The 27,979-nt window shown below is 34.4% G+C and overlaps 2 protein-coding genes and 1 long non-coding RNA gene across 6 annotated transcripts; 1 reads left to right on the top strand and 2 right to left on the bottom strand.

Annotated features, from left to right (window-relative positions):
- Positions 1-1,659: 1,659 nt before the first annotated feature.
- Positions 1,660-2,088, bottom strand: LOC107813036 (uncharacterized). Its single transcript, XM_016638238.2, has one exon. The coding sequence runs from the start codon at positions 2,086-2,088 to the stop codon at positions 1,660-1,662; it is 429 nt and encodes a 142-aa protein (XP_016493724.2).
- A 2,342-nt stretch (positions 2,089-4,430) lies between these two features.
- Positions 4,431-8,505, bottom strand: LOC107813033 (uncharacterized). 2 transcript variants are annotated; one of them, XR_001654225.2, is made up of 5 exons: positions 8,281-8,504; positions 6,313-6,426; positions 5,806-5,879; positions 5,623-5,707; positions 4,431-5,033 (listed from the first exon to the last, which is right to left on the bottom strand). It is a non-coding gene; the product is annotated as an uncharacterized LOC107813033 (long non-coding RNA). The 2 variants fall into 2 exon arrangements; XR_001654224.2 differs by having other exon boundaries at positions 5,623-5,879; positions 8,281-8,505.
- Positions 8,506-11,470: 2,965 nt separating this feature from the next.
- LOC107813034 (protein ENHANCED DISEASE RESISTANCE 2) lies at positions 11,471-27,103 on the top strand. 3 transcript variants are annotated; one of them, XM_075221452.1, is made up of 22 exons: positions 11,471-12,100; positions 15,151-15,225; positions 15,359-15,412; positions 15,653-15,718; positions 16,499-16,557; positions 16,886-16,962; positions 17,220-17,345; positions 17,743-17,777; positions 18,530-18,630; positions 18,701-18,796; positions 19,934-19,998; positions 20,670-20,741; positions 21,190-21,360; positions 22,113-22,312; positions 22,417-22,483; positions 23,491-23,666; positions 24,071-24,172; positions 24,917-24,964; positions 25,230-25,373; positions 25,440-25,535; positions 25,709-25,810; positions 26,727-27,103. In XM_075221452.1, the coding sequence occupies exons 1-22, from the start codon at positions 11,870-11,872 to the stop codon at positions 26,817-26,819; spliced, it is 2,256 nt and encodes a 751-aa protein (XP_075077553.1). In that variant the 5' UTR covers positions 11,471-11,869; the 3' UTR covers positions 26,820-27,103. The 3 variants fall into 3 exon arrangements, with proteins under 3 accessions (XP_075077553.1, XP_075077554.1, XP_075077555.1); XM_075221453.1 differs by having other exon boundaries at positions 11,636-11,948; XM_075221454.1 differs by having other exon boundaries at positions 11,736-12,113.
- Positions 27,104-27,979: the final 876 nt, after the last annotated feature.

Here is a 27,979-nt window from a genome sequence, read left to right as displayed (position 1 = left end):
TGAGAGTGAGCAAATTTTGTCCATCTGATTTCCTAATTGTTCTTAATAATATTAATTGTGGAACTATTCTCTTGTGTGATGTGAGGGCATGTGATTCACGAAGGAGAGGCAAATCTTGACTTCTGTATAAAGTGGTTTGAGTAAGTACGAATATTGCACGGCACGTGAGAGTCGATTTTTGAAGCAAAGGTTGTTCACTACTAGGTTCAACTTGGGTGAATTGTTCTTGGTGTGATACGTTAAGGGAAAAGCTTAGGGAAGGAATTCTGATAGAGTGTGGTGGATTGCTCGAGGACTAGCAATAATTTAAGTGTGGGGTGTTAATAATAGGCTACATAGACAATAATTACACCCTAATTATATTATGTTGTAATGTTGTTTTATAGGCTAAATGATAACAAAATGCTCTAATTAGTGTTCTTTTGCTTAGGGACTAATCTAAGTTAGGAAGAGCTATGCAGTTGCCAGAAATTTTGGGACCAAATTGTAACTAGGAAAAACTTATTCCAAACCCTTATAAATCCAAGAAGCTCGCCCAAGAAAGTATCAAGCTTGTTTTTAGACTACTTTGGAGGCAAGAACAAGTGTGAGAAAGAGCAACCAAACATTAGAGTTTTTCTATCTTCTCTTTATTATTGCAATTACACATTATGAACACTTTTGTAGTTTTATCTTGCTTTGTTATGAGTAGCTAAACATTTGATCTAGGGTTAATGGAACCAATTGTTGGATGAAGTTTTGACTCAACTTTGTTATAATCGAGCTGGGTTTATTATATGATTGTTCAACTATGTTTTGTACGGTGATTAATTGATTGGGCCCTTGATTAATCGTGTCTAATTGTCTTGTGTTGCTTGAGAAAGAATACTAGGTTAGATTGTTGTTGAACAACACCACTTTTGGGTAATTGAAGAGATTCATTACTTGAATTTAAAAGTGGGGTTAGAGATAACGAAGCTTTGGTGGGATAATTCAGAGTTGCACAAATTATCAGCTAGAGTAGTTCGAGAGAATATTTTAGTAAATTATCATAGTTGATCGAGAGATAACAGCGATAACCCATAGCTCATAATCCTCATAGAGTATTACGGTGAGATTATAGCAAAAGAGTTAAAGCCTAAATTAGCAATTGGGAAAATCAATACCCTAGACCTTTTTACCATTGAATTATCTTTGATTTAGCATATTGTTATATTTAATATTATTTGAAGTAGTTAAACAAAAACCCAATCTTTATTGATAAAAATTTTGCATCTGGAAATTGTTTGAGTTGATAATAGCATTGCCAAGAGCTATAATAGATAGGTTAGTTCCCTGAGGATTCGACTCCGGACTTAAAACCGGATTATATTTGCAACGACCGCTTTATCTTTTAGAAGGCATAGTTGGGCGGGAACACTATGTTGGGTTAAAGGTGGTCAATTGAACATCCTTCGGCAAAAAATTACATTGCATATCTAGGTAAAATATTAGATTTTAAAGATATAAAACATATATTGAACACTCTTTGTGAAGGAATTTTTTCTCTTCTTTCAAGTTGGAACACTCTTAGGGAAATTTTTGACTTCGTCATTGCGCACATCCCCGCCATCATAGGGCGAATTTAGTTAGTTATAAACAAAAAATTCAACCTGACACTAAATCAAACAAACAAATGCCCTAATTCTTGTCCACAGGCATCTTAAGGCGACACAAAGGACAAACATGGCTTTTCTCAAGCCATTGAACGATACAGCCTCCATGAAAAAGGTGCTTGCATGGCATGCGAGTAACTTCAACAACACCCTCTGAAATCAACGTATCAAAACATATGCTACAATTCTCCTTCATATTGATCATCTTTTCCACCTTCACCTTCTCCAGTGCTTCAATTGCATACGCCGATGCAGGAACGGGCACAAACTCAGTCTCTTCCAACGATAAGCCCGCGACCTGTTCTATCAACTCATCCTCATAATAATTTTGGTAAGGATTCGGAATAGCTTGAGGAATACGATGAATTATGTCCAAAACGATTGGGATTCTTCTCGCTCTTTCATGATTTTCTTGGAGGATTGATAATGTCTTATGCTTGATGTCTTGTATCATGTCTAGTTGATACAAGAGAGGAACATGTAAATATGTAAGCATTACATGTATATTATCCCATATATCTAATTTGTCCTCTATGTCAAAAGAGAATTTTTTTACTATATGATAGTTGAAATGAGTGCGATTATAAAACCTCCAACAACCATCAGCTGCGAGATAGAAATTGTGGTGCAATTTTTTTATTCGACATAGGAAGAAATACAGATTAACTAACGGTATTCATTAGACTTGAAAGATGCTATTGCACAATTTCAAGGTCCAAATATTCCAATACATGTTCTGTAGGACCAACTATTACCTTTCAAACAAGATCAAGTATGAAAAGAAAGAAAAAGATAAATCAGCAAAATCAGAAAGTAAAATCATATTTTCTCTAATTTGTAAAAGGAAGCAGTGAATCTCTGAAAGATTTAAGTTATATACGCCGACAGAAACTTGTTATTTTTACAAAGACAAAAAATACTACTAACATGCAAAATAATATAGAAAAACATGATGTATTATTAGGATATTCCATCAATCTCTGGATAACATTTAAACAAGAAAAGAGAACACTTGGGTAAAGAAAGAAATATAAAAGGGTGAATACAATCTTCAAAACGGATGTACGTACATTCCATCTTTCAAATTTAAATAAATGCTCCAAATGAGATAAATCATTTCGAATATAGGAAATTTGAAGGTAAGACCCCAAGTCCTCCCCCCTGCATGTGTACAATTTTTAATATTCAATAAACTGGTAGGGATCTGTCTAACACTGGTCATACAGACAACTTCCTCACAACAACAAAAAACGATGAGAACAATTAAAAAAACGACAACAAGAACAACAAACCTACTAGTAAGAAAATTAAGGTTTGGTACTAATAAACTAGGAGTACCAAAACTGCGTACTACCACAGGAGCGGATTTGATTAAAAAAAACATTCAACCTAAAATCAAATCAAACAAACAAAAGCCCTAATCAAATGAGGGTAAGTTCACAGTTTGCTCTATCAACGCGATCTCACCCTCATCTGCTTCGCCATGATAAATTTGGTAAGGGTTCGGAATTTCTTGAGGACGACGATGGACTACGTCTACTGTAAAAATAGCACGGTATAGTCAGTTGTCGGACTGGTCATTCAAAAATAGCCGGCGTTTACCAAGTCAATAAAAAATAGCTATTATTTTGCTGCAACAGTGATCGGTCCAGCATAATATACTGGAGTTCGGTGCACCTGTATACTTTGCTCGCTCCAGTATAATATGCTGGAGACTAGAGCACTGGTGCTCCAAACTCCAGTATATTATGCTGGACCGGTATACTTGCTAGAACTCCAGTATCTTATGCTGGAGTTCTATTGTACTTATGCTGGAATTCCATCATATTATGCTGGCGTATTTTCCCGGTTTTGAACAGTGTTTTCGCTCAAATTTATCTTTATATGAAAAATGGCTAAATTTTGACTACTTTTGAAACTGAGCTATTTTTGAACGACCAATTGTAAATCTGGCTATTTTTGAATTTCTCTACTATAGGGATTCTTCTTGGGCTTTCATTTTCTTGGAGAATCAACGAAGCCTTATTTACTATGTCTGGTATAATGTCTAGTTGATATATCAAAGGAACATGTAAACATTCAAGCATTCGATGTATTTTGTAGGACCATGTGTTTTGGTCCTCTATGTCAAAACAAATCCATCTGACTATATGATAGTCAAAATGAGTGTGATTGTAAAATCTCCAATGAACATCGGGTGTGACATAGTAATTAAGGTATAATTTTCGTATTCGACATAAAAAGAAAAAATTATCCTCCGGCAGATTTTCATCGTCGCGGAGGATATTTTTTTATGCTTGATTTTCCAAAGAAAAGGATTACTAATTGCTTGGTTGAATTCTCTTGCCATTATTACAAAAAGAAAGAGAAAGGGTTGGTTTAGTAGCGACTAAATAAAGGGAGAAAAGAAGCAAAGGGTGAATGGTTCTTGCTAGTTAGCTATTTGATTATATACATTAGAAAATAAAGATGTGAAGTGTTATATAAGGATGGAGAGGGGCATAAAAGGAGCACAAAAGATGTAAATTGCTAAGTAAATTTCCATTTTATCTCTCTGTATGTATTCTTAATAAATTTTCTCGAAAAAGCATTGAGTTTCATTTCTTAAATGTCCTTAATTATTTGAATAAGTGGAGAGTATTATTGTTTTCTTCAAATAAGATCAAAATGTACAAGGGATCTTTATACAAATAGCCAGTCATATTAAAATGTATAATACATAGTGTATATTGTATAATAGTTATATCGTTTTTCCTTTTTCATGCATATATTAAGAGAAATTTAAGGGAGCATAGATAAAAATTAATCCCTCTTATGTTTTTTTAAGTTGAGTTTGATAAGTATTGTATAATGTATACAAGGGTAGCTTAGTCTATTATATGTATTTATTCACTATAAATACTCCATTGTACATGTATTCACTGAAATTTCTCTATGTGTTAAGCCAGCTACTGATCAACTTTGGTTTTCTTCATTTCCCTGCTCGTGCTAGAGCTATCTTGCATTCTTGAACTGTGCACATTCTCATCTAAGAGTGAAACAGAAATAAAGGAGCATTAACGTTAAACTCACAATCTTAAGCTCAAAGGGTAGACTGGCCTTGAAAGTTAAAACAAGGCTCTAAGAAACAACTGGTATAACTGAGATAAAAATACCAAAGGAAAACCAAATTAAAAGAAATGAACAACTTGGAATTTGGCTCTGCAAAAATTGAATTTTCCTATTTAATTTTGGTAGCGTATTAGCATGACTATGTTTTAAGCAAGGAAACATGAGACTTATTAGTAACTGGAAGAAATTCTGAGGTGAAACAATGAGTATGATGGTCCTCTAAAGATGTAGCAGATGAGACAGTAATGTCGTCGACCCACAGCGTCCACATATGTCAATTCAATAAGCCTGCATAATACCAAAAAGAAAGGATCTTAGCCAGTTGATATCTTTCACTGTTGTGATAAAACTATTGTATTTAAACTATATAACCAAATCCCAAAACACAATCAACAGAAAACTAAAATAGAAAAAGAAACAAACCAATATATGAATTGCTCAATTCAAACAAACTCAGCTGTTTGGAGACACCACAACTCCCTCTACTCTATAACAAACCAGTAACCACTCAGAAGAATATATTATTTTTTATTAGGTAAGATAATCTAGCAACAAATATATAACTACTACTACTATCCCTACTATCCCTCAACCCCACACAAGTTGAGGTCGCTATATGGAGCATCTTTACCATTCTACTCTATTTTGGCCCGTCTCTATTCCAATACTGAACCTTTGCTTAAGGGTACTCTAGATTTCATAGTCTTATACGGACATACAAGTTGAGCTAGCAACAACTAACTTAGTAAAATAGCATGTGTAACAGTTTCTCCACAATAGAAGACAAAACAAACAAATCCGAATCAAAACTTAAATCAACTGGTCGCTGCACTTGGGAGCACAGATCGGTAAAGTCACCCAACAACTAAAAACTTACCAATGGACATGGCTTCAAGAGGTCTGATAGTACATTTTCCTTTGTTTTTTAACATCAACTGCTAACCAAAGATGCACCTGTGTTGCTATTTGTGGACAGATAATTTGAATAGTCAAAACAAAATAAGCACAAACACTACAAAGCTTATGTGAAATAAATTTAACTAAAAGAGGAAAATAATACATATACAAGATTGAGAGGTTCCATTCTCATGTTTGGCATAATTTCAGTCGTATCATCTTCTGAAAAAACTCCAACTGCACAAGCGAGAAACAAGAAATTAAAGCTCACCGCTCTGGCATTACTTAAAAGCATGAAACAACACAAAATAAAGTGAAATTACAAAGGTGATTTGTATTGAAAATAGAAGCAGATCTTGGATTTTTAAGTTAGTGCATATAGATTACCTGCTGCACCCACTACTCTTTTATCTTTAGTGACAATAGGCATGGATTTGGAAAAATATAGGTGCAACATTTATTTGCACTGAAACTGATACTTCTATGTAAATCCACAATGGTAAGAGGAAATGAAACAAATTCTAAGAAATATAGAGCACAAATATCCTTTAAAAGCATAAGTCAAATAGAAAATCAGATGAAAATTTCATCAATTTGATTGTGCGAAGAGAAAATGAGAAAAAAATTTAAAAAGCAAAGAATATCAGTGTGGATAGAGAAGTAAAAGAACCTCAGCTGCAGAAAAAGCGAAAGCGTGAGGATCAGATTGGCTACCCATTGCAATTATCTTTTACTTGTATGTGAATCCGAAGTTTTGAGTACTGAAAGTCTCACAGTGACAAATCTACAAGCAACCAAAAGTAAACACAATAAGCAAAATCCAAGATACCCCATATTCCAATAAGCTAATATTCAAGTAATTTCCAAATTAAAAATAGTTCACTATAAAATAAACCAAAAGTGAAAAATAATAAAGTATTCATTGGAATTATTATGTTCTCCTACTATGTAAAATCTCCAAAATAGTAATTGATTAAAGATATAGTATTTTAGAAGCTCTAATGTATTATTGACGTCACACACAAGCACTTCATTTGAGACAACAACATGTATTTTATCTAATCTTGGTAAGGTTCAAAGATAATCACACCAGATAGTAAGGATTTGTTGTACAAAGAAATACTACAATTAATATTGTAACACCGAAATACTTTAATCCTTTCAGCTAGATTACTAATAAAAATAAATCATTTAACAATGTCATATACATTATCAAAATTACTGTACGAAATAGGAGAAGACATTGGTGGATAAAAAGTAATTTTATCGTAACAGAGAAGAATAAGTTCACAACTGTGAAGCAACAAATGAAAACACATCAGTGAAGGATGTAACTTATAATAGACAGTAAATACTCCTTCTTCAAGCTATGTATATGCAACACATCCTCACATTTTCAAGAAAACAGACAGAAGAACAAGCAAGAAGACGGCATATATGCATTGCAACAGGTAAAAACTTTTTCTTTGTGTATTTATCCTGAAAAGAAAGTTTCAAATATTTTATATTCAATGATATTATACAATGTCAGAAGTAGTGCTAAAAGCACAGAAGGTAAGGGAAGTTTGTTGTCTTAATCGTATCCTTTTTAATTTATCAGATAAATTTTTGTACTCGATATAAAATGATCAACAAAATTGTATAAGTGCACATATTAAAATACGTTAAAATATTATTTGATAGTTTGTTTACAGTTTGTATTGTAAGGTGAACAGTCTAATGATGTTATACATCCATTGTTAATTAAATTATATTGCTAGTCGTTCGATAAACCATCCAAAGAGTCAGTGAGTATATATCTTATATTAACATACAATAGATAACTTAGTTTAGAGGCCCCGTATCGTCAAGAGAAACTACAAAAGAAGAAACATGTTGCGCCTCTGTCATGGAGGTAGGAGGCAAGTGTCAAATTCGAATATCACAAGTACTGCATTTAGCCACTATTCAGATTTTATTTGACAACAAAATTTTCATGGTATCCAGAAGAAAGGAAAGGGAATTCTCTTTAATTGATCAAATTTATAGCAGAATGTTAAAGTTTTTCCGGCCAAGCAGTAAAATAATTATTGTTTCAATCGATTCAAACATTATAAATTTTTATTAAATAATGTCCACTTTGTTGGTAAAAATATACCAAAATAATAGTAGCTAAAGAAGGATCCAAATTGCAGAGCTATCTACATAATACATGAATTTCAAACCTTGCGCCACTGCCGCTCGGGATATCTCTGTTAGTAAACCAAAATTATTTCTTAAGCAAAGGAAAATCAATCTTGATGACTATCTAAAATGAAGACAGAAATAAAGCTTTCAACTCAAAAACACCACTTGATAAGCTAATGAAACTTCTTGCAATGTGAGGCAGAGACTTCCTATTCGTGCGTCAAAATGCCTAACTCAAAATGCAACCAAAGAATGAAACCAGAGAAAACAAAAGACAGGACCATGCATAAGAAATCTAATTGAAAACCTGGTTGAAGAATTTTGTCAAACACCTAGAGAACAAAATTTATTAACATGTTTCACTTTATTTGCAGGAATCCCCTCGCTATTCAGGGGAAAACACAAATGCCTAGCATATTATCAGCGATTGAAACAAATCGATGCAAGAAACACAAGATGAGAAGAAGATTACCCAGTAGGAAATACCAATAGACAGAGGGGAGGGGTGAGAGAGAGCAGAGATGTTAAGCGTAGAGCCGTTTGAAGAAGAGGACTTTGCAGATGGGGCTTCTCACCAGTGTCAGATGCAGTAAGAGAAATCAAGCGGTGAGTTGATAGTTGGGCTACAAATTCACACCATAAGAAAATTTTGGGCCAGACAGACATGTTGACCATGAGCTGTCTGGTTATCTCCGTTTATAGTATAGGAATAGAAATAGAAAGATAGACAGTAAAAAATGAAAAAGTAATTTATGAGTTATTTTAATGGTTTGAAGTCATATTAAATCATAAGATTTATGAAATTCACTGAAGCTAACAAATTTTGTTGTAAATTTTGTTTTTTCATTACTAAACATTTAACGCTTTTTTTTCTTAATGAAAAGCTTTTCTCATAATTTTTTCACCAATTCTTGACTCAAATCTACATAGTATAAGGCACTCGATGGTCAAGATGTCAAATTCAAACTGCAATTCTCCAGCAAAGGAATCTTTACACAAATAGCCGATCAGATTCACTACTTACTTTTTCTAGTCGGTATATAATAATTATACATAATTATAGACATATTATACATAACTTATATATTATATAGATTTATCGGTTATTTTTAGTTTAAGCAATTGGGAAGACGGTTATTTGGGATAAATAGCTCCCACTGGTCCAAAATGTTAAGTAGCCAGATTAGTAAATAGGGCCTATTATAATGGTGGGGAAACTGGGCAAAATGTTAGAGGCCCATATCTCATCAATACCCAAAATGACGATTTACATATAGTTTTTGCGAAATTCTTTAGGAAAACGATATTGTATAGCCGCTCTCAAATAATAGCCAAATATATATGTTAAAATGATACAAATTTTATATATTTTTTTGGCTACCGAATATAAATAACTTCTGGCGTGCGCCAAAAGTGAAAAAAGCCCAAATCTCAAATTCCTTCTTATTTATTGTATTAGATTTTTTAATTTCATAAACTCGTACATATTACTTTCGGATCTGTACCCTGTACAAACCATTAAAGACGAATCACTCACTACTAGGATAATGAAACATGATTTAAATGGTATTTTATTAATTTATCCAGTAGAGAATTTAAAAAAGTTAAATTATGTAGAAAATTTTAAGTACACAAACCTTCTTTTTTTGGTAAATAAAATACATATTCCAGTTAAAGCTGAAAATGAAGTCTAATTGAACTATTCTATTTCTTTTACTAAATTTTACCATAAAAAAAAGAAGTAATTAAATTTCGATCATATCTCTTTATGAGTTTATTCAAATTTTTAGCTTAAGTCTTTCCCTTCATGTATAGATTCTTGAAACACATCGATTATACGTCTTAAAAGAATCATAGGACAAGCAGAACTGTACTTGGGGTATAAATAACAATTTCTATAACTATTGAAATGAAACAAAAAACATGCAGCCAACCTAATTAATCACTTAGCGTTTGATTGAATTATTTTGGCATTTTGCAATCAGAACATATTTTTGTCACATAAAAAATATTAAAGTTATTATTAATAAAATAGACCATATACCAAAAAAATGAAATGCAAAAACTACACAAATAAAATTTTTAGGTGAAGTTGATAAGAAAAAGAATACCTGATTAAGAAGAATTCCATCTGTCTAAGCTACAATATATGACTCAAATGAAAGGAAAAGAAAAAGGATGATATTTCATTTTCAAAAGAATAAATTCTAAGTCGAGAATAAATAAAAAGCAAAACACGTTTTGGTTATGACCACTAGAATTTGTTTTTTTTAAATAACATAAAGCATCATTTTCCACTAGTCTATATATATGTGCTTTTGTTAAAAGAAGATTTTGAAAGTATGATAAATAACCTGCTAAACTTAGTTAAAGAGTTTTTATAGCTTGTAATATCAATATATATATTTTAAATCCAACAAAAATATTTTGCTATTTAATTTTAGTTTTTCAACAAGTCCACGGTATGAATCTTGCTTCTTCAATATTTTATGAATTATAATTTAAATACAACAATAATATCTTACTCCATTCCTTTTGGAGGTGTTACATTTCCGAGACTATTATATTTTTTAAAGAGATAGACATAACTTAAATTATTAGTATTAACATTCTTATAATTAAGCTATTAGAGAACTGTTTGTCCATAAAACTTTGCAAGTTTTTGAAAAGAAATCAAAAATAAATTTTCAAAAATCAAAAAGTGATTTTGACCACTTTTTTATATTTTTTCTCCACTCACAAAATTATAATATTTTCAAATCAACTACATATCCAAATATAATTTTAAATTTCAAATACTATTTCTCAACTTACCTCCCAATCCTATTTTTTTTTCTTCAAAAATTATAATTTTTATATACAAAATGCCTCCTAAAAATCTACAAAAAACATTCAAACATAAAATAATATGAGTCAGAGAAAGTAGTAAATACTCATAAATCTTCACAACCTAATCAATCATCCAATCGATGAACATGGGGTTCGTCAAATCACACTGAGCTGTCCCCACTCATCTTGCCGACGATGTCCCTTATTTATTTAAAAAATTGTAGTTGAACTCTTAAGAAAACGAGGAATTCACGGTAAAATTATCTTTGCGTGTCTTATAAACTATAGTTTCGATTGTTTGAAGCAACCACTAATATTTGTAATAGGGAGACATCCACATCACACCTTCAGGGTGCGACCATGAAACTTGCGCGAGATATTTTTGTGTATAAGGGTACGACATATGTAGTGTTATAATACCGGATTCATCTGACTCTCGGTACTTTCGATGCGAAATATAGATTTAGTATAAAAATTTACTAAAATTACAACACATATAGTGAGTCTAAACTCATAACTTTAAAAATATTGTAGGTCCTAAATCTGCCTGTGGCATCGGGCTAGCCTTTTACTCTTAGAGGTCGTTTGGTACATGAGATAAGGATAATAATTTCGGGATAAAATTTGGGATTTAATTTGTTCCATGTTTGGTTTGGAGTATTAGTTAATCACAAGATAATTTTTACAATAAAATAGTGAAATTAGTTAACCTATACAGCAGAAAATTAGATAACTAATCTCATGATATATTCCCCCAAAAATATCCTATCATTGTACCAAACGACCCGTTCAAAAATTATATATTCCAAAGTCGTCCAACCAAAGAACAAGAAGAGAAAAGAAGAAATCGAAGAAAGGAACATGTCTACTTTATATTATGAGTCAGCATTTTCAACTGTCTTATGTAAAGCTGGATATTATAATTTATAATTTACTACTTAACTACTTTTGAATTAAAACTTTGTACTAATAGAAACACGTTCATTTCTTGATAAAGGGAGTACTTTTAATTTGGTCTCTACAATTCAACCATTTTCTCTTACCTCGACTTCTTTCTTGTTTCTCATTAATTACAATCACATAAATTTTCCGCCCCCCACACATCCTATTTCTATATTCTGATTCTCAAAGCAAAGAATCTCACTTCTTTCTTTTTCCCTGTTTCATTGATTGAATGATTTCAAGATCGATTTTTTCCTCCTTTTGTGGTTGTTATACATAATTCTTGAAAAATGGCTTCACAAATTTTCCCAAAGGTGAAGAGTGAATCATCGGAGAGTGGTGGTTCTGAGAGTGGAGCTGATGAAAAAGGTGGAAATAATGATAATTTTGAATATTTTGGGTGGGTTTATCATTTGGGTGTTAATTCAATTGGACATGAATATTGTCACCTTAGGTTCTTGTACATTCGTGGCAAGTACATGGAAATGTACAAAAGAGACCCCCATGAAAATCCTGGCACTGTAAGTATAAAATGTATGTTGTTTTTGTTACTTTATTGGTTTCTTGTTCCTGGCACTTAAGTTTCTTAATAATCGAGAAATTCTCGACGGCCAGTGGTGCACGATTCAAAACTCGATTGAATAATGGGCCCGTCCCTCTATCCTTCTCCACTTATGTATCCGGTTTTTGTTTGCAGCAGGTTTGAATCCATGATGTGCGTCTAACCCCATACATCACGAGCTGCGGCTCTTAGCACTAGGTGGATAGTACTCCCTGCGTCATTTTATGTGATGGACTTTGACTGGGAATGACGTTTAAGAAAGAAAGTTTTTTGAAACTTATGGTCTAAAACATACCGCATATATTTTGTGTGGCTATAAATTATCTTATTAAAGGTAAAATGAGAACTTTTAAGTTTAAAGTTAACTTATTTCTATATGTAGAAAAGTTTCATTCTTTATGAGAAAGACTAAAAAGGAAAGAGTGTCACATAAATTGGGAAAGAGAGAGTAGTTTGTAGTTTGTATCATGTTAGGTGGATTAAAATTGGAAGAATGTGATATGACTTAAATGATGATTAATGATGGCTAAAGGGGGAACTTTTTGAGTCGTGGGTGAGATCTTTTTGAGTAGATGGAGTCTTTAAGTGTTTCTTGAGTTGCGTTTGCTTGAAATGACCGTAGAAATTTTAGTGTATGTGGCTCTTACTAAGTACTAGATAATTGCTTAGAATTGGTTTTAATTGAACAAAGATTTATGTGGATGATCAAAGTTGTCATATTTATGTTAAGAAGCACAAATGATGAAATTGTACCTTCTCGAGTTAGCAGAGAGCCGAATTGAGGTGAAGATGGTGTCGATGCTTGTGGTATCTTAGTTTTGGCTAAAGTTCCCCAAAAAGAGATTTCTTTTAATGCAAATTCATCTGAAATGATTACACTCCACAAAAGATGCAAGTAGCATACATAAAGGATAAAATAAGAGAAGGCCACTTGACGTGGACTAGTCATGTCCTATGCCGACCTTCACATGTACGGCTCGTAGGTATGGAACCATAGAGATTGAAGGTGTTGAAAGAAGACGAGGTAGACATAGAGTTATCTCGAAAGACCTACAATCGCTTGGAATCCATACAGAGTTAGTGAAAAGTAGGGCGTAAAGGAAGAAAAAGATCATATAGGCAAAAAAATGGGTGGGGTTAAGGTTTAGTCATGTTAATATGTTTGCTTTAGGTCCTGTGTTCACTAGGAGTCTTTTAGTCTTGTTTATCGATTCGTATGCTTGTAGAAAATTTAGAGAACTTCTAGTGATAGTTGTTGGCTTGTTGCCATGTGACTAGGAGGTCACGGTTTCAAGCCATGGAAACAGCCTCTTGCAGAAATACAGGATAAGGCTGCGTACCCTTGTGGTCCGGCCCTACCCCGGACCTTGCGCATGGTGGGAGCTTAGTGCATCGAGATGCCCTTCTTTCTAGTGATAGAGCATCCTAAATTTTAAATATGTTAGTTTTTGCTATATTCGATTGAGATAGGTCTAATGGAGCGACATGGATAGTGATGATTCATATAGCAAACCCCAACTAGCTAAGGATTGAAATATAATTATTGTTGTTGCAAATAATATTGGTGGTAGTATGTGTTCATCATGTATTTTCTGACCGGATTTATTCATATTTTGGTTGAGCCAATTTCGGGTTAAAAGGGAATCTGATAGATTCAAGGTGTTGATCAACTGAACCAAATGGTTTCACCATGCCCTTGCACTGCAAATATCTTGCAGCGTGAACATAACTTGAAAAACAAGTATTATGCCCACAGATCAAGGTTAAATTTTTCTTTGAGAGAACAGATCAAGGTTAATATAAATAAGAAAAAGAGTTTGTCTGGTCAAATTAGGTAACTGGTTGCACACTTGAGTCGATTTGCACAAGAAATGGTGTTATTTTATGAAGTTTGTAAATAGATTACTATTTATTGGGAATGATTGAAAAGGCAATCTATGAGAATTATCTGAAAAGGTGCCATTTAGAGCACTTCTTGAGGTGCAATACATTAATGTTACTCTTCGGTAAGGCATACTGTTGATGTGGGCACACTACTACATAAATGTAGACTGTTGTTGCTTCACTAAAGCTACTCTTCATCCTCATTATCATAGTTTGGGTTAGTTTTCACGCAATGTAATTTTTAGTCTGTTTTGCAGTTCTCGTATCTTAATATTCAACATATTTTTGTGGATGAGTCACAACTTCTTGTCAATTGTTCTGTGTGAACTCTATTACTAAATTTGCTTCCTTTCGTGAATAATATGCGTAATATAGTGGCGTGCCAATTATCCTGTAAATTCTAACTGATAGATTGGCTGTAGAGGGAAAAAAAGTAGTAGAACTTAAAGAGTGAATAAAAAGTAAGAATCCTTGCAACACAGTTTTGTTGAGTGGGAACATAAGGAAACTTAGTATGCTTTCATTCTGTCTCAGCCGAGACTAAATCTTTTTTGAGAGCTCTACATATGTGAGGTCAGAAACACTTTGTAAACACGAGGAGGAACTGGCATCTGGATTATATGTTATATACTGATAAAGAATGTGTGGTTTTCCATTGGTTATGGAGAGTTCTTGTAGCTCTTTCTAAGAAACACCTAACCAATGAAAAACCACATATTCTTTGTTAATGTAGCTACTTTTTGCAAGGGAACTCCTTTACGTTGCCTGAGAGATATCCACTTAGGTAAACCTTGGCAATACTCTTTAATTTTTTTCAAACTCATCTATGTGTTTCTTTGTACGCCTGGAACTTGCTGGCCATCTTTAGTGGCAATGCTTCTATAGTTCGCATGCATAGCCATTTCCTCACATTCATTGTCAAGCGTGTATCGAACAATTGCTTCATAGAACACAAGTATTTTCGTGCTTAATCACAACACTACCACCACCACCAACAACAAAAACAAACCAAGTGAATTTTCACATGTGGGGTCTGGTGACCAAAAAGGAGTATTTTAGTAACCGATGTATTTGCTGCACAAAGATCGAATGCTGTGACTTATGGTATTACATCCTTTTTTGCAGAAACCAATTAGGAGGGGTGTTATAAATCACACGCTTATGGTGGAGGAGTTGGGCCGTCGAAGGGTTAACCATGGGGTGAGGCTCAGAATCATTAATGTTGATCCTCTGACCCTTCAGCATAATTTTGGCTCTTTTTTTAAATGGTACATCATGTAATTCCAGATAAATTTTCTTATATTCAATGATATTTTCTTTTGTCCTTTTCTAGGATCTCTATGTGTTGAGGTTTCAGAATCGGCTGGACGAGTCAAAAAGGGGAGAAGTAAGTGGACATTCTTTATGCATTATATTATTAATAAAGCTGGTGCTGCTTATCTTTCTTTTGTTAAGCAATCTCTCTAGGTGTATGAATCCATCTCGTCTTTAAGTCCAAAATGTTTCCGTGAACTCTTCTATGCTATTCTCTCTCAATTATTAATTTCTTCATTGGTGGAGTTAGTGAGTTTCATGGGCTATTTTATATTGAGGAAGCTAATACTTGATTGAAATTTATTGCTGTAAGATTGCTTGTGCTTCGCCCGGTGAGGTCCGAAAATGGATGGAAGCCTTTGATCAAGCAAAACAACAGGTATGGCACAATCAGAGTTTTGGACTTGATTTTGTTGTTCATTTGTTCATATATTAGTTACATGGTTTTCAAATTCAGCTCATTGCATGAAAAAGGCGCTACTCCATTCGCCCTTAAGACTTTAATACTCTCCACAGTTCTGAACTTTTCTGTGTATAATTGTAATGCTATCTTCTGTGCAAGAGAAGGCTTGCACTTCGATCCAATTTGGCTGATTTGACCTTGAACTTGTTAGACGTGGCAATTTGATCTAATCTTAGACGGAACCAGCTGAGTTTAACATCTTTGTTAACTTTCATGTGCCCTTCCCCTTGCAAATTTATAATCACTTGAGTTGTAGGTATAGCAAATAAAGAGAAGGAAAGTGCAGACAACATATAAGAGGGACTGGAAATTTCTTTTTTCCTCTTTGGTCAAATTTTCTTCTTCTACTTTTTGTGATAGTTAAATTAGGTCAATCTTTTCTGGAGGAAGGTGTACTTTTAGTTCATCTACATATGCAAAATATTGAATTTGTGGTTTCTGAGATTAAAGGAAAGATGTGATAATGAAGTACAAACAGAATGAGGAAAAGTAGTCGTTTGTTTCCTGCTTAAGGGTGCAGTAGGAAAGACGACTCTAAATGGATGCTTCTTCTAGCCGTTATTTTTCTCCCGAAAGCAGTTCGTTTTTGATATATAATTTTGATCCCGAATTACCATAACATCATGCTCATGAAAGAATTTGGCCATGTTACTTTGATTTAAATGTTGTTTCTCATACTGGACTATTTCATCGCAGGCAGATTATGAGCTTTCAAGAGGTCAGAGTGCAAGAGATAAACTGAAGTTAGAGAGCGAGTATGTCCAGACTGTCCTGATTCTGAATTTAATTACGCTTATCTCAGTGAATAGATGATCTCATTTTTATTTGAAGTACCTCTTACATCCCTCCCCCCCTTCTATTTTCTTCCTTAAGGTAAAAAAAGGCAACGATCGGAGAATGATTAGTAGAAACCTTACTAATTTATGATTTGAATAGTGTGCATATATGTGCTAAGTTTTCCTCAACTCTTTGACCTGTTGCTTGAGCCCATTGTGATGTTGCTTCTTATATGCTTGATTCTTTTCCCTGCTATCTTTTTTAATAGTTGCTCTATCTCACGTAAATTAATTCTCTCTGTTGAAGGATTAACCTTGATGGACATCGACCTAGAGTACGGCGGTATGCACATGGTTTGAAGAAGCTGATAAGAATAGGACAAGGTGAGGAGCGAGGGAACTGTTGGTGGTAGTCTGTCAAAATTATGATTTTGCCTCTTCCAGCTTAGAAAGCTTCTTTTATCTTATTAACTAGTATTTTATTTTATCTTTTATTATGTTGCTTTATAAAACTGTCTTTTGATGTTGTGTCAAATGTTGGTGATACTATCCCCAATATAATCAACCCACAGTGTCCTTAATGTGTGGATCTGAACATTCAAATTAAAAATAAATTTGCTAAAATGTTCTCTAATGCATAGGTCCCGAGAACCTTTTGCGCCAAGCCTCAAGCTTAGGTGCAAATGATGAATCAGGTGTGTACTTTGAAGCAGATGGTGGAGATGTAATTGAAGCACATGAGTGGAAATGTGTTCGTACTCTCGATGGTATGTTTTTTCATCTTCTTCAATAAAAAATAATATTTAAAATAAGCTATTGGATTAGAATTAAAAAAACAAAATAAATGGAGCTTAAATACAGAAACGAAGCTTGGAGAGGAAATTGGCTAACTTTTAGGTGATCATGCTAAAGGAAGATATTGGTTATCATCCTGGCACAATATGTACTTTCAGATATCTTATTCTTGATTAATAGTATAAAAAGGGGAAGAGAAAATTTTGCTTTAGGATTTTAGAATGATCTTTTTCAGGTAGATAGTTAACTTGAATTTTAGAGTTGGAAGATATTTTTCTATAAATTACCTTCTATGCTTCTAAAATATTGCCGTCTTCAAATGTTGTAATTAGTTATCTAATGTTGTTTCCCACCTTCTTTGTAGTGTAGGTGTTCGGATATTTGAAGATATGGCAAACAAAAAGGTATTTGCCATGTCACTAGATTTACTGTCATGATTGCAAGTTTATACTGTATTTGGATGTCTAGACTGCTGGTTATTGGTGCATATTAAGAGATATGATAAATCTTTAAAATCTTCAACCAATCTTATGAAGGTTACTCTTTAGTTGCTGTACTGATGTATGTGATCTTTTTTGTTTATTAAACTATAAAAAACATATTCCTGCATTAGATTATCTTAATCTAGGGACGACCTTCAGGATCGAAGAAACTGATCCAGTAGTATATGCTCTTATGACTTTTGTTTTCTAATTCCGTCGTCAGTGATTCTGATTTCTGATTAATACGACATCTTGCTGAGTATTGAGTTGGAAAGGGCAGAAGTCATTTTGATTGGCTACTTACTGTAGCATAAGCAATTTACTTCTATTCTACAACAAAATCTTGGGTACAAGTAGTAAAAGGAGACTAAGATGAATTTCCAGAAGCTAATGATATGATATTCTTCTTTGATAAGGTAGCTATTGATTTAGTATCAATGAAATGGAAGGTAGATATAAGTTTCTGTCCTTTTCTTTTATCATCTATCTCTTCATATCTTTTTATGTGAAAAATGGCCAAGGCAAATTTTCAAGGATTCCACATTGTCTGGGTTTTATTTATACAGTCAAAAACTTGTCTGACTTGCTCGTTTTCAAGGTCTTTCATATTATCCTGCGTTTTATTTGTACAATCAAAAACTTATCTGGCATTGCTCTCTTCTCCTTTCCTGTAGACTGGTAAAGGAGTTCTTGTCAAGGCCGTTGCTGTTGTCGAAGCTAGTGCAGATACTGTCTTTGACGTGCTTTTGAGTCTTGATCGACGTCGCAGATATGAGTATGTTCCTCTGAATGCTTGAAAGTTGTGGAATTATAAACGACAATCCTGCCTAATAGTCATCTTGCAGGTGGGATACATTAACAGGGGACCTGGAGTTGGTAGAATCTTTGGATGGTCACTGCGATGTTGTTTATGGGACACTTGATCTCAGAAAACTTTCCTGGTAAGTTGCAACCATTCACATTCTGCTTCTTAATGGTGCTGGGCAAGGGTATAAGTTTTGAGAACTGTGAAACACCAGTGAAAATCTGATTGAAGAGCTACAAGAGACATCATGTCGGATGAAGTGGTTAACAAGTATTTCCCCTCTATACGTATTGGATATGGCTGCTTCTAAGAAGCTCCTTCTGCTGCTAATTGCGTCTTTGGTGTAGGACTATTAAAAGCTAGTTGAGTCAATGAATCAGATGGGGCGCTGTGCGATTATGCTTTGGCTATAGGAATTTGCAAATGTAAGCTTAAAGTTAAAGAATCTAACAGTAAGTGACAGAAAAGAAGAGAAAAGAGAAAGAAGCAAATGAATTGAAGAACACGTAGAGAAAAGATTCCACAAGAGAAGTTGAAGATTGAATGTGCTTCACATATCCACTTGCCTTAGGTTTATTATAGTACTCATAACCACCAAGTTACCGTTAAACCCTCAGTGACAGAAAAATTGGATAAGATAATTAAAAGATATTATAAAAGTAAATAATGGAGGAGCGGATAAGGATACATCAGGAAATGTTGGGGCTGTATCCAAGATTGAGGTGTTTAGAGATTTAGGGTGGTAAGATTCAAAGCATTCACCAGGAAATAAGAAGGGAATATGCTATCCAAAGAGAACTGCAGTCAGTAAGATGCTTGTTGAAGCATTATATCACTTTTATGTACGAGAAAGAAGAATGGAAAAGGAGGTTGAGAAGCAGAAGATAGCATTTGGATACGTAAGCAATGTAGAAACAGAATCGAAGAAATATTGCCATCTATGAGCAGTTGAATCCAAAAGCTAGGCGGTACTGTTATAAGCTAAGATTAAGGAGAACACAAACAAGTGAAGTAATAAAAGAAAAACAATTGGTCATGAATCTGCGTTGATACTATGGTGAATGTATTTTTTTTAGGTGTTTGTACATGCAACAGCAACCCTGGTTTTCTTGTCCTCTTTTATAACTTGCTTTCTTGATTGGTGTATAGTCTGATGTTATCATTTTTTCGACCCTTTTGATGTGGATGATTCTTCTCTTTATGCCTGGAGGTCTTTGCTATATGGTCTCCTTGATTCTTCTTCTTTTAATGCATCTCAGGTGCTCTTTTTCAGGTGGCAATCTAAGAGAGATTTTTTCTTTTCTAGGAGGTGGTTTCATGGTCAAGATGGAACATATAGTGAGGATCCTGAGCTTTATCTCTACCGAGCTCTTCTGTATTATGTGCTAGCGCAACTTTTATCACCGTCTATTAGAACTGCTTCTTAGTTTTAGCTGTGTCATTTGTTCTTCTTATGTAGAAAAAGTGTTGATGAACTTTGAAGTATGAGCTTACCTTGGCTGAACCCTTATTTCAGTAGAAAGATAACATGTGGCTCATATCTTCGAGCTCAAAACTTTTTGTCGTCTTAAATATCTAATCTTAGTAATTTGGAAGAACTCATCAGCATCTGACTCTAGTTTCTTCGTTTATTTGCTAGTTCTCTTTTTTCTTGAATAGCTGGAAAGAGTTCATCCTCCAATTTCTGGTTACTTGCTTTGAGCTAGCTTTACTAATAAGCTCATTTTTTGCTGGTAATAAGTAAGAATAATGTGCCTGAATCGGCGCATTTGCTTAAATTTGCTGAAACCTCAGCATAAATTAAAGTATTGTGTCCTAATGCAAATTGTATTGAAATTATAGTCAGAGAGGTCTGAAGTATACTTGCAATTACATGTATGATTGATCTGATGAGTGTTCCGGCAGGATGTTCCACTGGCACTGAATAGTGTATTTATCTCTGAGGTTCTTTCTCTTTGTTTGTTTCCATTATGCTTTCACTGACTGATATTTTTCTACATTTGGTGCAGCGATTTTGCATTTTCCAACTGAATACAAGAAGCGGCCTCCAAAAAGTGGATATCGACGTATAAAAATTAACCGTAAGAAACTCCATGTCATTAAAGATCTAGTACTGGAAGATTAATCAAAAAAAGATATGGTATATGAAGATATCTGGCTTGTGTATCGGGAAATATGTATAATCTCGGCGTTTGTCTTAAACATCCAGTCAATCCCAACTCAATGCAGCTCAGCAGATGTTTGTGGTCTGGAAGTTCATGTCTCTTGACTAATTTATGCTATATTACCTATCAAAATATTTGTGGTGTAGTGAGATTTCACTTCCACTGCTTTACTATAATACTGAAAGTCTTCCTCAATGGTGGATCTGCGAGAAAATGTGACTATTTATTGGTGTCTTAAGACATTGCTGATATCATGAAAATTTTATGGGTTTGATGGTAGCATTTCTAGATTAAATTTGCGATAAGGGCCTATGCATTCTTAAGCGTTGCTGATTGTTCCTGACTAAACTTTGTTAAATTGTAGCTTCTTCTTGGGAGATCAGCAATATAAGCACTTCCTCCTCATTAAATCCTGCGAGATGCCTTGTGACACTGATTCTGGAGATACATTCTAAGCACTGGTTTAAGTGGAAGAACAATGAGTTCTCTAAATTTGAGAGGACACTTCCTTTTGGAATGTTGAATCAAGTGGCAGGTGGGTTGATTTGATTACCGATGTTTTCTGGAAGCTCATGCCTTGTGTTAGAAAGCCTAATTTCACCATTCATTGTATCTTTTTAGCTTTTGGAATAATCGTCCGCGCTACCTATCCAACAGAAAATGAGGGAGGAGGGAGGGAGCATAACCTTTATCTGGTGTCTTAGGTGATTCATAGAGCATATTCTTCTTGGCATTGATGATGCCTTGTTTCCTTGTTTTCTTCTGTTCCCTATATCTGCTTTCGTGTTGAACGAAGATTGAGTTGTTTGTGATTTTGCTCTTATTATGTAATTGAAGTTTATATCGTCTTCTGAACTCTACCGCTTCATATTCCTTTCTGTTCTCTCCATCTTATTCCCCAGTTTTCCTTTCTTAAGCAATGGAAAATTAATTGTCTTATACCTTCCACATCCGATTAAGAAGCTTTTTTTCTAATCAATGTATAGTTTCTCCTTTCCTATATCTGAGAGCTGTCTATGTTTTTCCTTCCTTGTGTATCATTTGCCCGAAAGCCTCAACTGCTTAAATCACTCTCTCTACCTCTGGTCTGCCCTTAAATTTTTAACAAAAGAAAGATTCAAAGAGAGATAACATATACAAAAGTGGGATATGTGACTACGGGTTCGAAGTAGAACGTAAATGCTTTGCATTTCCATTGTAATTTGACAGTAGTAATGAACCAAAAGTCCCTTCTGTCTCTTGTTCCCTTTAACATGTTATTCTGATTATGTTTTATTATTTGTGTAGGTCTGAAGGAATATATTGGAGCAAGTCCAGCACTTACATTTGAATCATCCACAGTAGTTGTTCATTCAAAAACATCTAACGTTTCTATATTAAGCAATGAGCTTGAGGATACAGTGGGGTCAGATGAATTCTATGATGCAATAGGTGACGAGTCCTCATCATCAGATGAAGATAGTGATGATGAAGTAACCAGTAAGAAGGTTTGCCATTTTTCGTGTTCCTCCATCAAAAGCAGTGCATTATTTCCAGAGACTGCTTGCTTCAATTACCTTGCCTTTGAACTATTTATTTACCTCTTTGACAGGACAAAAAAGTCAAGCTAAAAAACGTTTCATGGGCCATAGCAAGCTTGGCTTTAAAGAGGACATCAGGTATTAAATGCTGTTCTTCTCATCCTGATTATTTTCTTCTTTCTTTCTTCTCATTTTGTCTCCACCCCACATTTCTTGCTTTGGTGTATCGTATGTTCAAGCACAAGCATCTATGTAGTCCTTCATCTTCATGATCAATACTATTTCTGAAGAACTTTAGTCCTTATTTTCAAGGACCAATTAAAATTGAACACAAGATTTTTTTAACTCAAAAAGAATCTCCATAAAAGGGGCCTCAACATTTGCGGCAGATGTGCTCTCTGTGAAAAAAGAAGTGAAGATGTCAACCATCTGTTCTTCTGCTGCAGTTTCACCTCCCAACTTTGGAATGTAATGTTCAGTGTCTGGGGACTTAGTTGACCAATTCCTAGAACAGCCAAGATGTCCTCTCCTATGCCGGTACAGGAAAGGTTTAGTAAAGGCTTGATCTTTGGTTTGGAACACAATCCCTACGACAATATGGTGGTCCCTCTGGAAGGAAAGAAATGAAAGAATTTTTTAAGCGAACAAGAAATCCGTGATTACTGTAAAGTTTAAATGTATCTCTCAACTATCTTTTTGCTGCAACATGGCTGTAATAACTGATGCAAATCATTTAGCTCCCAATAATTTTTTTGAGCTCAGTACGCAATATGTGATTGAGGCATAGTAGTTGTATTACACAATATGTGATTACTGTAGCTATTCTCTTGGTGTAACAGCAATTGCTGGATATCAATAAAATAACCTTTACCTATCCAAAAAAACCAGAAGCATTGGTTTTTAGCCTAGATCCGAATGTTTAGTCTAGAAGTCTGCAATGAATTCAAACACCTTGCATAAATCACTCTTTTCACTATATATACCTTTTTTGCTGGAGCAGAGAGTGAGTGGTGTGGGGTTAATTTTATGAACATTCAGGTGTAAGGCAATTGTGTAGTCTTTAGATGATATTGCTGTTTATCTTTCGTTGCTTTAAAGTCTCTTAAACAACTTTATTAAAACATTTTGTTCAATGTCACATGCAGCACCAGACATTAGTAAGGAACTAAATCCCGATGTACCTCCTTTAACTCTTGATCCAAGTCAGTTTCATGGTACCATGCGGCAGGCGAAGAGTGAGAGCGACTCTGATTGCTGGTGTTCGCCAAGTGGTTCTGGGTTCATGATCAGAGGGAAGACGTACTTGAAAGACAGTACAAAGGTAGCTTTTCAAACTTGAAAAATTATCTATTCGAATATTTGAAACTAAGTTTTCACTTGTAGTTATACTAATGCTGGAGGTGTACAAGTTTCAGAATTTTTTTCCAGCTTTCTAATTAATCACAAGAGTCACCTACTTAGCAGTGTTCAGGATAAAAATAAAAGCAAAAACGCCAAGGGTATTATTGCCTCATAAAGTATTGCACCTTTGAACAATTAGTTTTTTATTTATTGTTCATAGCCCGGCAGAGCCGTCTTTTAAACTCCTTGCTTACCTCGTAGTTTAAGTCATGGTAGTATTTGCTTGCATAATTGATAACTGGTGTTGAACTTTTATTTGGCACAAATAATTTCCATTTAAAAAATTAAGCTCTACTGAATCGTAGTAAACGCAATTTTTTCAAGGTCACTGGAGGAGATCCCCTGCTCAAGCTTATCGCAGTTGATTGGTTCAAGGTGGATGAATGCATCACAAAGGTTGCTCTGCATCCTAAGTGTCTTGTTCAGGTAAAGAAGAATTGCTTATTTCCTGACTGCATTTTGCTTCTCCTCTTAGATGAATTCATTTTGTTAGAACAAATTATTAAAGTGAATAAATTATTATATACTTCACATTAATGTACCATAGACTGAAAATTTTGATTATCTAAATTTCTTCAAATCTTGCTGAGAGGATATGCTGTTGCTAATTATCTCCTATAGTAAACTGAAGATGCAATCGGATGGCTCCTCATATGGAGCTAACACTGGGATAGATTACGCTCAGATACCTGACTTTTTGAGGCGAATCATTCTTGACTCTTACATGATTATTGAAATTAGAGTTGCAGCAAACACTGCCTGTAGACTTATTTGTAGTTTTATCTCTTTGAAGTCACTGCAAACTTTGTTGTATGATGGAAAACTTTGTAAAGTTTTACATATTTACTTGAAAGGAAAAGAAACAGAAAATACATGAAAAGGATGATGCCAGAACTCACTTTTCTAGCTTTTTATATTTGGTCATGATTAATGATTATAAGTATTGCTGTGTGCATTATCAGTTTGTCCCCTGAGCATCATAGAATAACATTATTTCTTGCTAGTGTAATTTGTTCCTCATTATATGGTGATAAATGTTCTTAACTGAGAATGTTTGGCCACTGATGGCTAGTTTTTGCACTGAAGTATATTTTGTCTATCCAATCTCATTTCCTGATTCTATTTAGCTGCTAAGCATAATTGTTGCTAACGGTGTTTTCCTAACTTCAGTCTGAAGCAGGGAAGAAACTTCCATTCATACTCGTAATTAACCTCATGGTACGTCTTTTGGCTTTTCCCTTTTCTAGTTTTTAATAGACCACGGTATACCAAGCACTTTCTGAATTTATTCATAAGATTCTGTCTCATTAGTTTTTTCATATGACTTGTTTCATTTCAGCTGTTTCAAAAAAAACTTGAAAATTACAAAAGCGGTTTTAAAAGGAAAGGACAGAATTCGGGTCGTTAACCAGAAAATGCAACCTTGCTGAATAAAAGTTCATTGTAAGAAATGTTGCTGATTCTGTTCTGGCTTGGTTTTCAGGTTCCGGCTAAACCAAATTACAGCCTGGTTCTTTATTATGCTGCTGACAGACCTGTAAATAAGAATTCATTGTTGGGTAAATTCATTGATGGAACTGACTCTTTCCGTGATTCAAGATTCAAACTGATTCCAAGCATTATTGAGGTATCAGTTTCTTTGTCAGTAGCAGACATTTTTTTTTACACTATTGCTAATTGCTTCTGATCACAGGGGTACTGGATGGTTAAACGTGCCGTGGGAACTAAAGCTTGCCTATTGGGAAAGGCAGTAACTTGCAAATACCTTAGACAAGATAACTTTCTGGAGGTTAGGTTCCAAGTTCATTTTCTTGACTTAGATATGACATGTCAAAAAAAAGTTTCTTCGAGATAGATATTATAGGAAAAGGAAGAAAATATTTCTCTTGTGCTCGGGCTTTTATGCTTACATGGCTTTGCGAACTACTGAGCTCAAGTGGCTTTCCTTCAATACATATGCAGATTGATGTGGACATCGGTTCATCATCCGTGGCAAGAGGTGTTATTGGTCTTGTACTGGGATATGTGACAAGCCTTGTCATTGATCTTGCTATTTTAATAGAGGTATGTCATTCTTCTCCTTTAGATTATGGTCCATCTGATCAGTTCTTACCGAAGAAGGAACTTGCCTCGACGGGAGTAAAACCATCTAATCTTTAAGTAGTTCAGAATGAACCACCAAAGGTAAGTACCCCTCCATCATTCACCAGAGATCTCAGGTTCGAGTCAGGGGGAAGCTACACTATCCTAAGGGTGGTCAATTGACATGTTTATATAGGTTAAATATTAGGTTTTATAGGTATATTACATATATTGAACACCCTTTGTTGGAGAATTTTCACTTCTTTCAAGTTTGAACACCCTTGGGGAAATTCCTGGCTTCGCCACTGGACTTCGAGCGCTAGAATGGAGTCGCCTTTGGTAGGAGACTCTTTATCCCCCAAAATCGGATTCTCCGGCGCGTATCCGGATTAGTCGGGCTCCAGAGGGGGCACTAAAAACTGCGTAGGAAACCAATAAAAGAAAGTTTAGAATGACAACTTTATGAAATGATATACCATTTCGCATGTTGTTTCTGGCAGTTATGTGTTGCTTGATTAATTCTCCCCCCCCCCCCTCTCTTAACCATGCACAAGACATAGTGATTTTGTTGTTTTCCTCTCCCACCATTGAAGTTTGAAATGCTTCAATCCAAACCTAAAACACGATAATCGTATATTACCTAATAATACTAGAAATGGGTCGTGAATCAACTCAATCATTCACTATCAAGCCAAATAATAGAACAAACGGTAAAAAGAAAAGTGAAATATTCTGAAGCTGCTATGTTAAGTGAATGCCTGTGCAGGACACATTTCATGTTAATAATGAACAAGTTCTCGACATCCTGGTTTTATATCCGTAAATAGTACAGTTGCATTTGTTATTCTCTAACAATTCATGTCACTTGCACATGACCATGTTATACATACATTTGCAGGCAAAAGAAGAGGCTGAACTCCCTGAATACATTCTTGGAACTGTTAGATTAAATCGGGTGAAGGTCGATTCTGCTGTGCCATTGGAGAGCTGAGATTCTTTCGTTAGTGAGGGTCATTAATCCCCTTGAAATCGAATATAGTGGAGTCATTATTATTAATTTGTGTACTAAAATGATATCCCAACTCATTTGGGACTGAGACGCAGTTGTCAAAAATGATATACCAAGAACAGCGCAAAATCGCATGTTGTACTAAGAAAACCTGATTCTTGAAACAGAAGTTGTAACTGAGATGAGTGTTGTGTGAATACTCAAAATCCCTATACTTTTCATGACATATATATAGTGATTGTCACTCCTTTATGTGAAGTATTAAACATTAAGAATATTTTGCCTTACCCCATTATGCAATCTAACTCCACTTATATGAGCTTTGGTAAAATATAACCGGTCCGTGTGACCTACAGGTCACGGGTTCAATCCGTTAAATCAGTCACTAATACTTGCATCACGGTAAGTTGCTTACATTATACCCCTTGGGGTGCGGCTTTTTTTCCGACTCTGTGTGAATGCAGGATACTTCGTGCACCGAGTTTCCTCTTTTACTTTAGATTAGGGGTGTACAAAGGAAACCGATAAACAGCACCAACCCGATAATCCGAGTCAAACCGAGAAAAAAAACCCGACTATGTGTTGGTTTGATTTGGTTTGGTGTTGGAGAAAAAACCCGACCATAATTGGTTTGGTTTGGTTTTAACTAAAGAAAGTCAAACCGAAACCAAATCAACCCGACATTACATATATAGAAATTTTAGATATATTTAATATATAAATATACTTATTGTGATGTAATTTATAAATATTTCTCAAAAAATTTCATAATTTTATTTTTTGAGGTATTTTTTCAACGTTGGACTTAGAACTTTTGAATGTTCCAATAAGTTTTATATCCATTAACATTAGTAAATTAAATAGTGCTAACAAAAGCCCAAACCAAAATCAAATCAATACTAATGCTAACAAAAGAAATTTAATTCAATACTATGAACGAGAATGTATTGAATATCTATTTTTTGTTTTGCAATAATTTAGAAAAAATGCATAACCTATTTTTATTTTTTCTTTAGCGTTTAGTCATGTATTTAATACTCCCTTATTAGTCTACTTATTTTAGCATGACTTAGTACTCTTAGATTATGTTTATTTTTATTATGGATTTTTAATTAGCAATATTTATATTACATTAATTTTAT

Source organism: Nicotiana tabacum, chromosome 9 (assembly GCF_000715075.1).
Source record: "Nicotiana tabacum cultivar K326 chromosome 9, ASM71507v2, whole genome shotgun sequence".
In the NCBI taxonomy this organism is placed as follows: Eukaryota; Viridiplantae; Streptophyta; class Magnoliopsida; order Solanales; family Solanaceae; genus Nicotiana; species Nicotiana tabacum.
This window is presented reverse-complemented; position numbering and strand designations above follow the sequence as displayed.

Bases quoted from the DNA above. Each gene is read 5' to 3' on its own strand.
- LOC107813034 (XM_075221452.1), top strand. From the start codon at position 11,870: ATGGCTTCACAAATTTTCCCAAAGGTGAAGAGTGAATCATCGGAGAGT. The intron at 15,226-15,358 runs GTGAGGCTCAGA...GTCCTTTTCTAG, and splicing joins GTCGAAGGGTTAACCATGGG to GATCTCTATGTGTTGAGGTT. The intron at 22,484-23,490 runs GTATTAAATGCT...TGTCACATGCAG, and splicing joins GGCTTTAAAGAGGACATCAG to CACCAGACATTAGTAAGGAA.
- LOC107813036 (XM_016638238.2), bottom strand. From the start codon at position 2,088: ATGATACAAGACATCAAGCATAAGACATTATCAATCCTCCAAGAAAAT.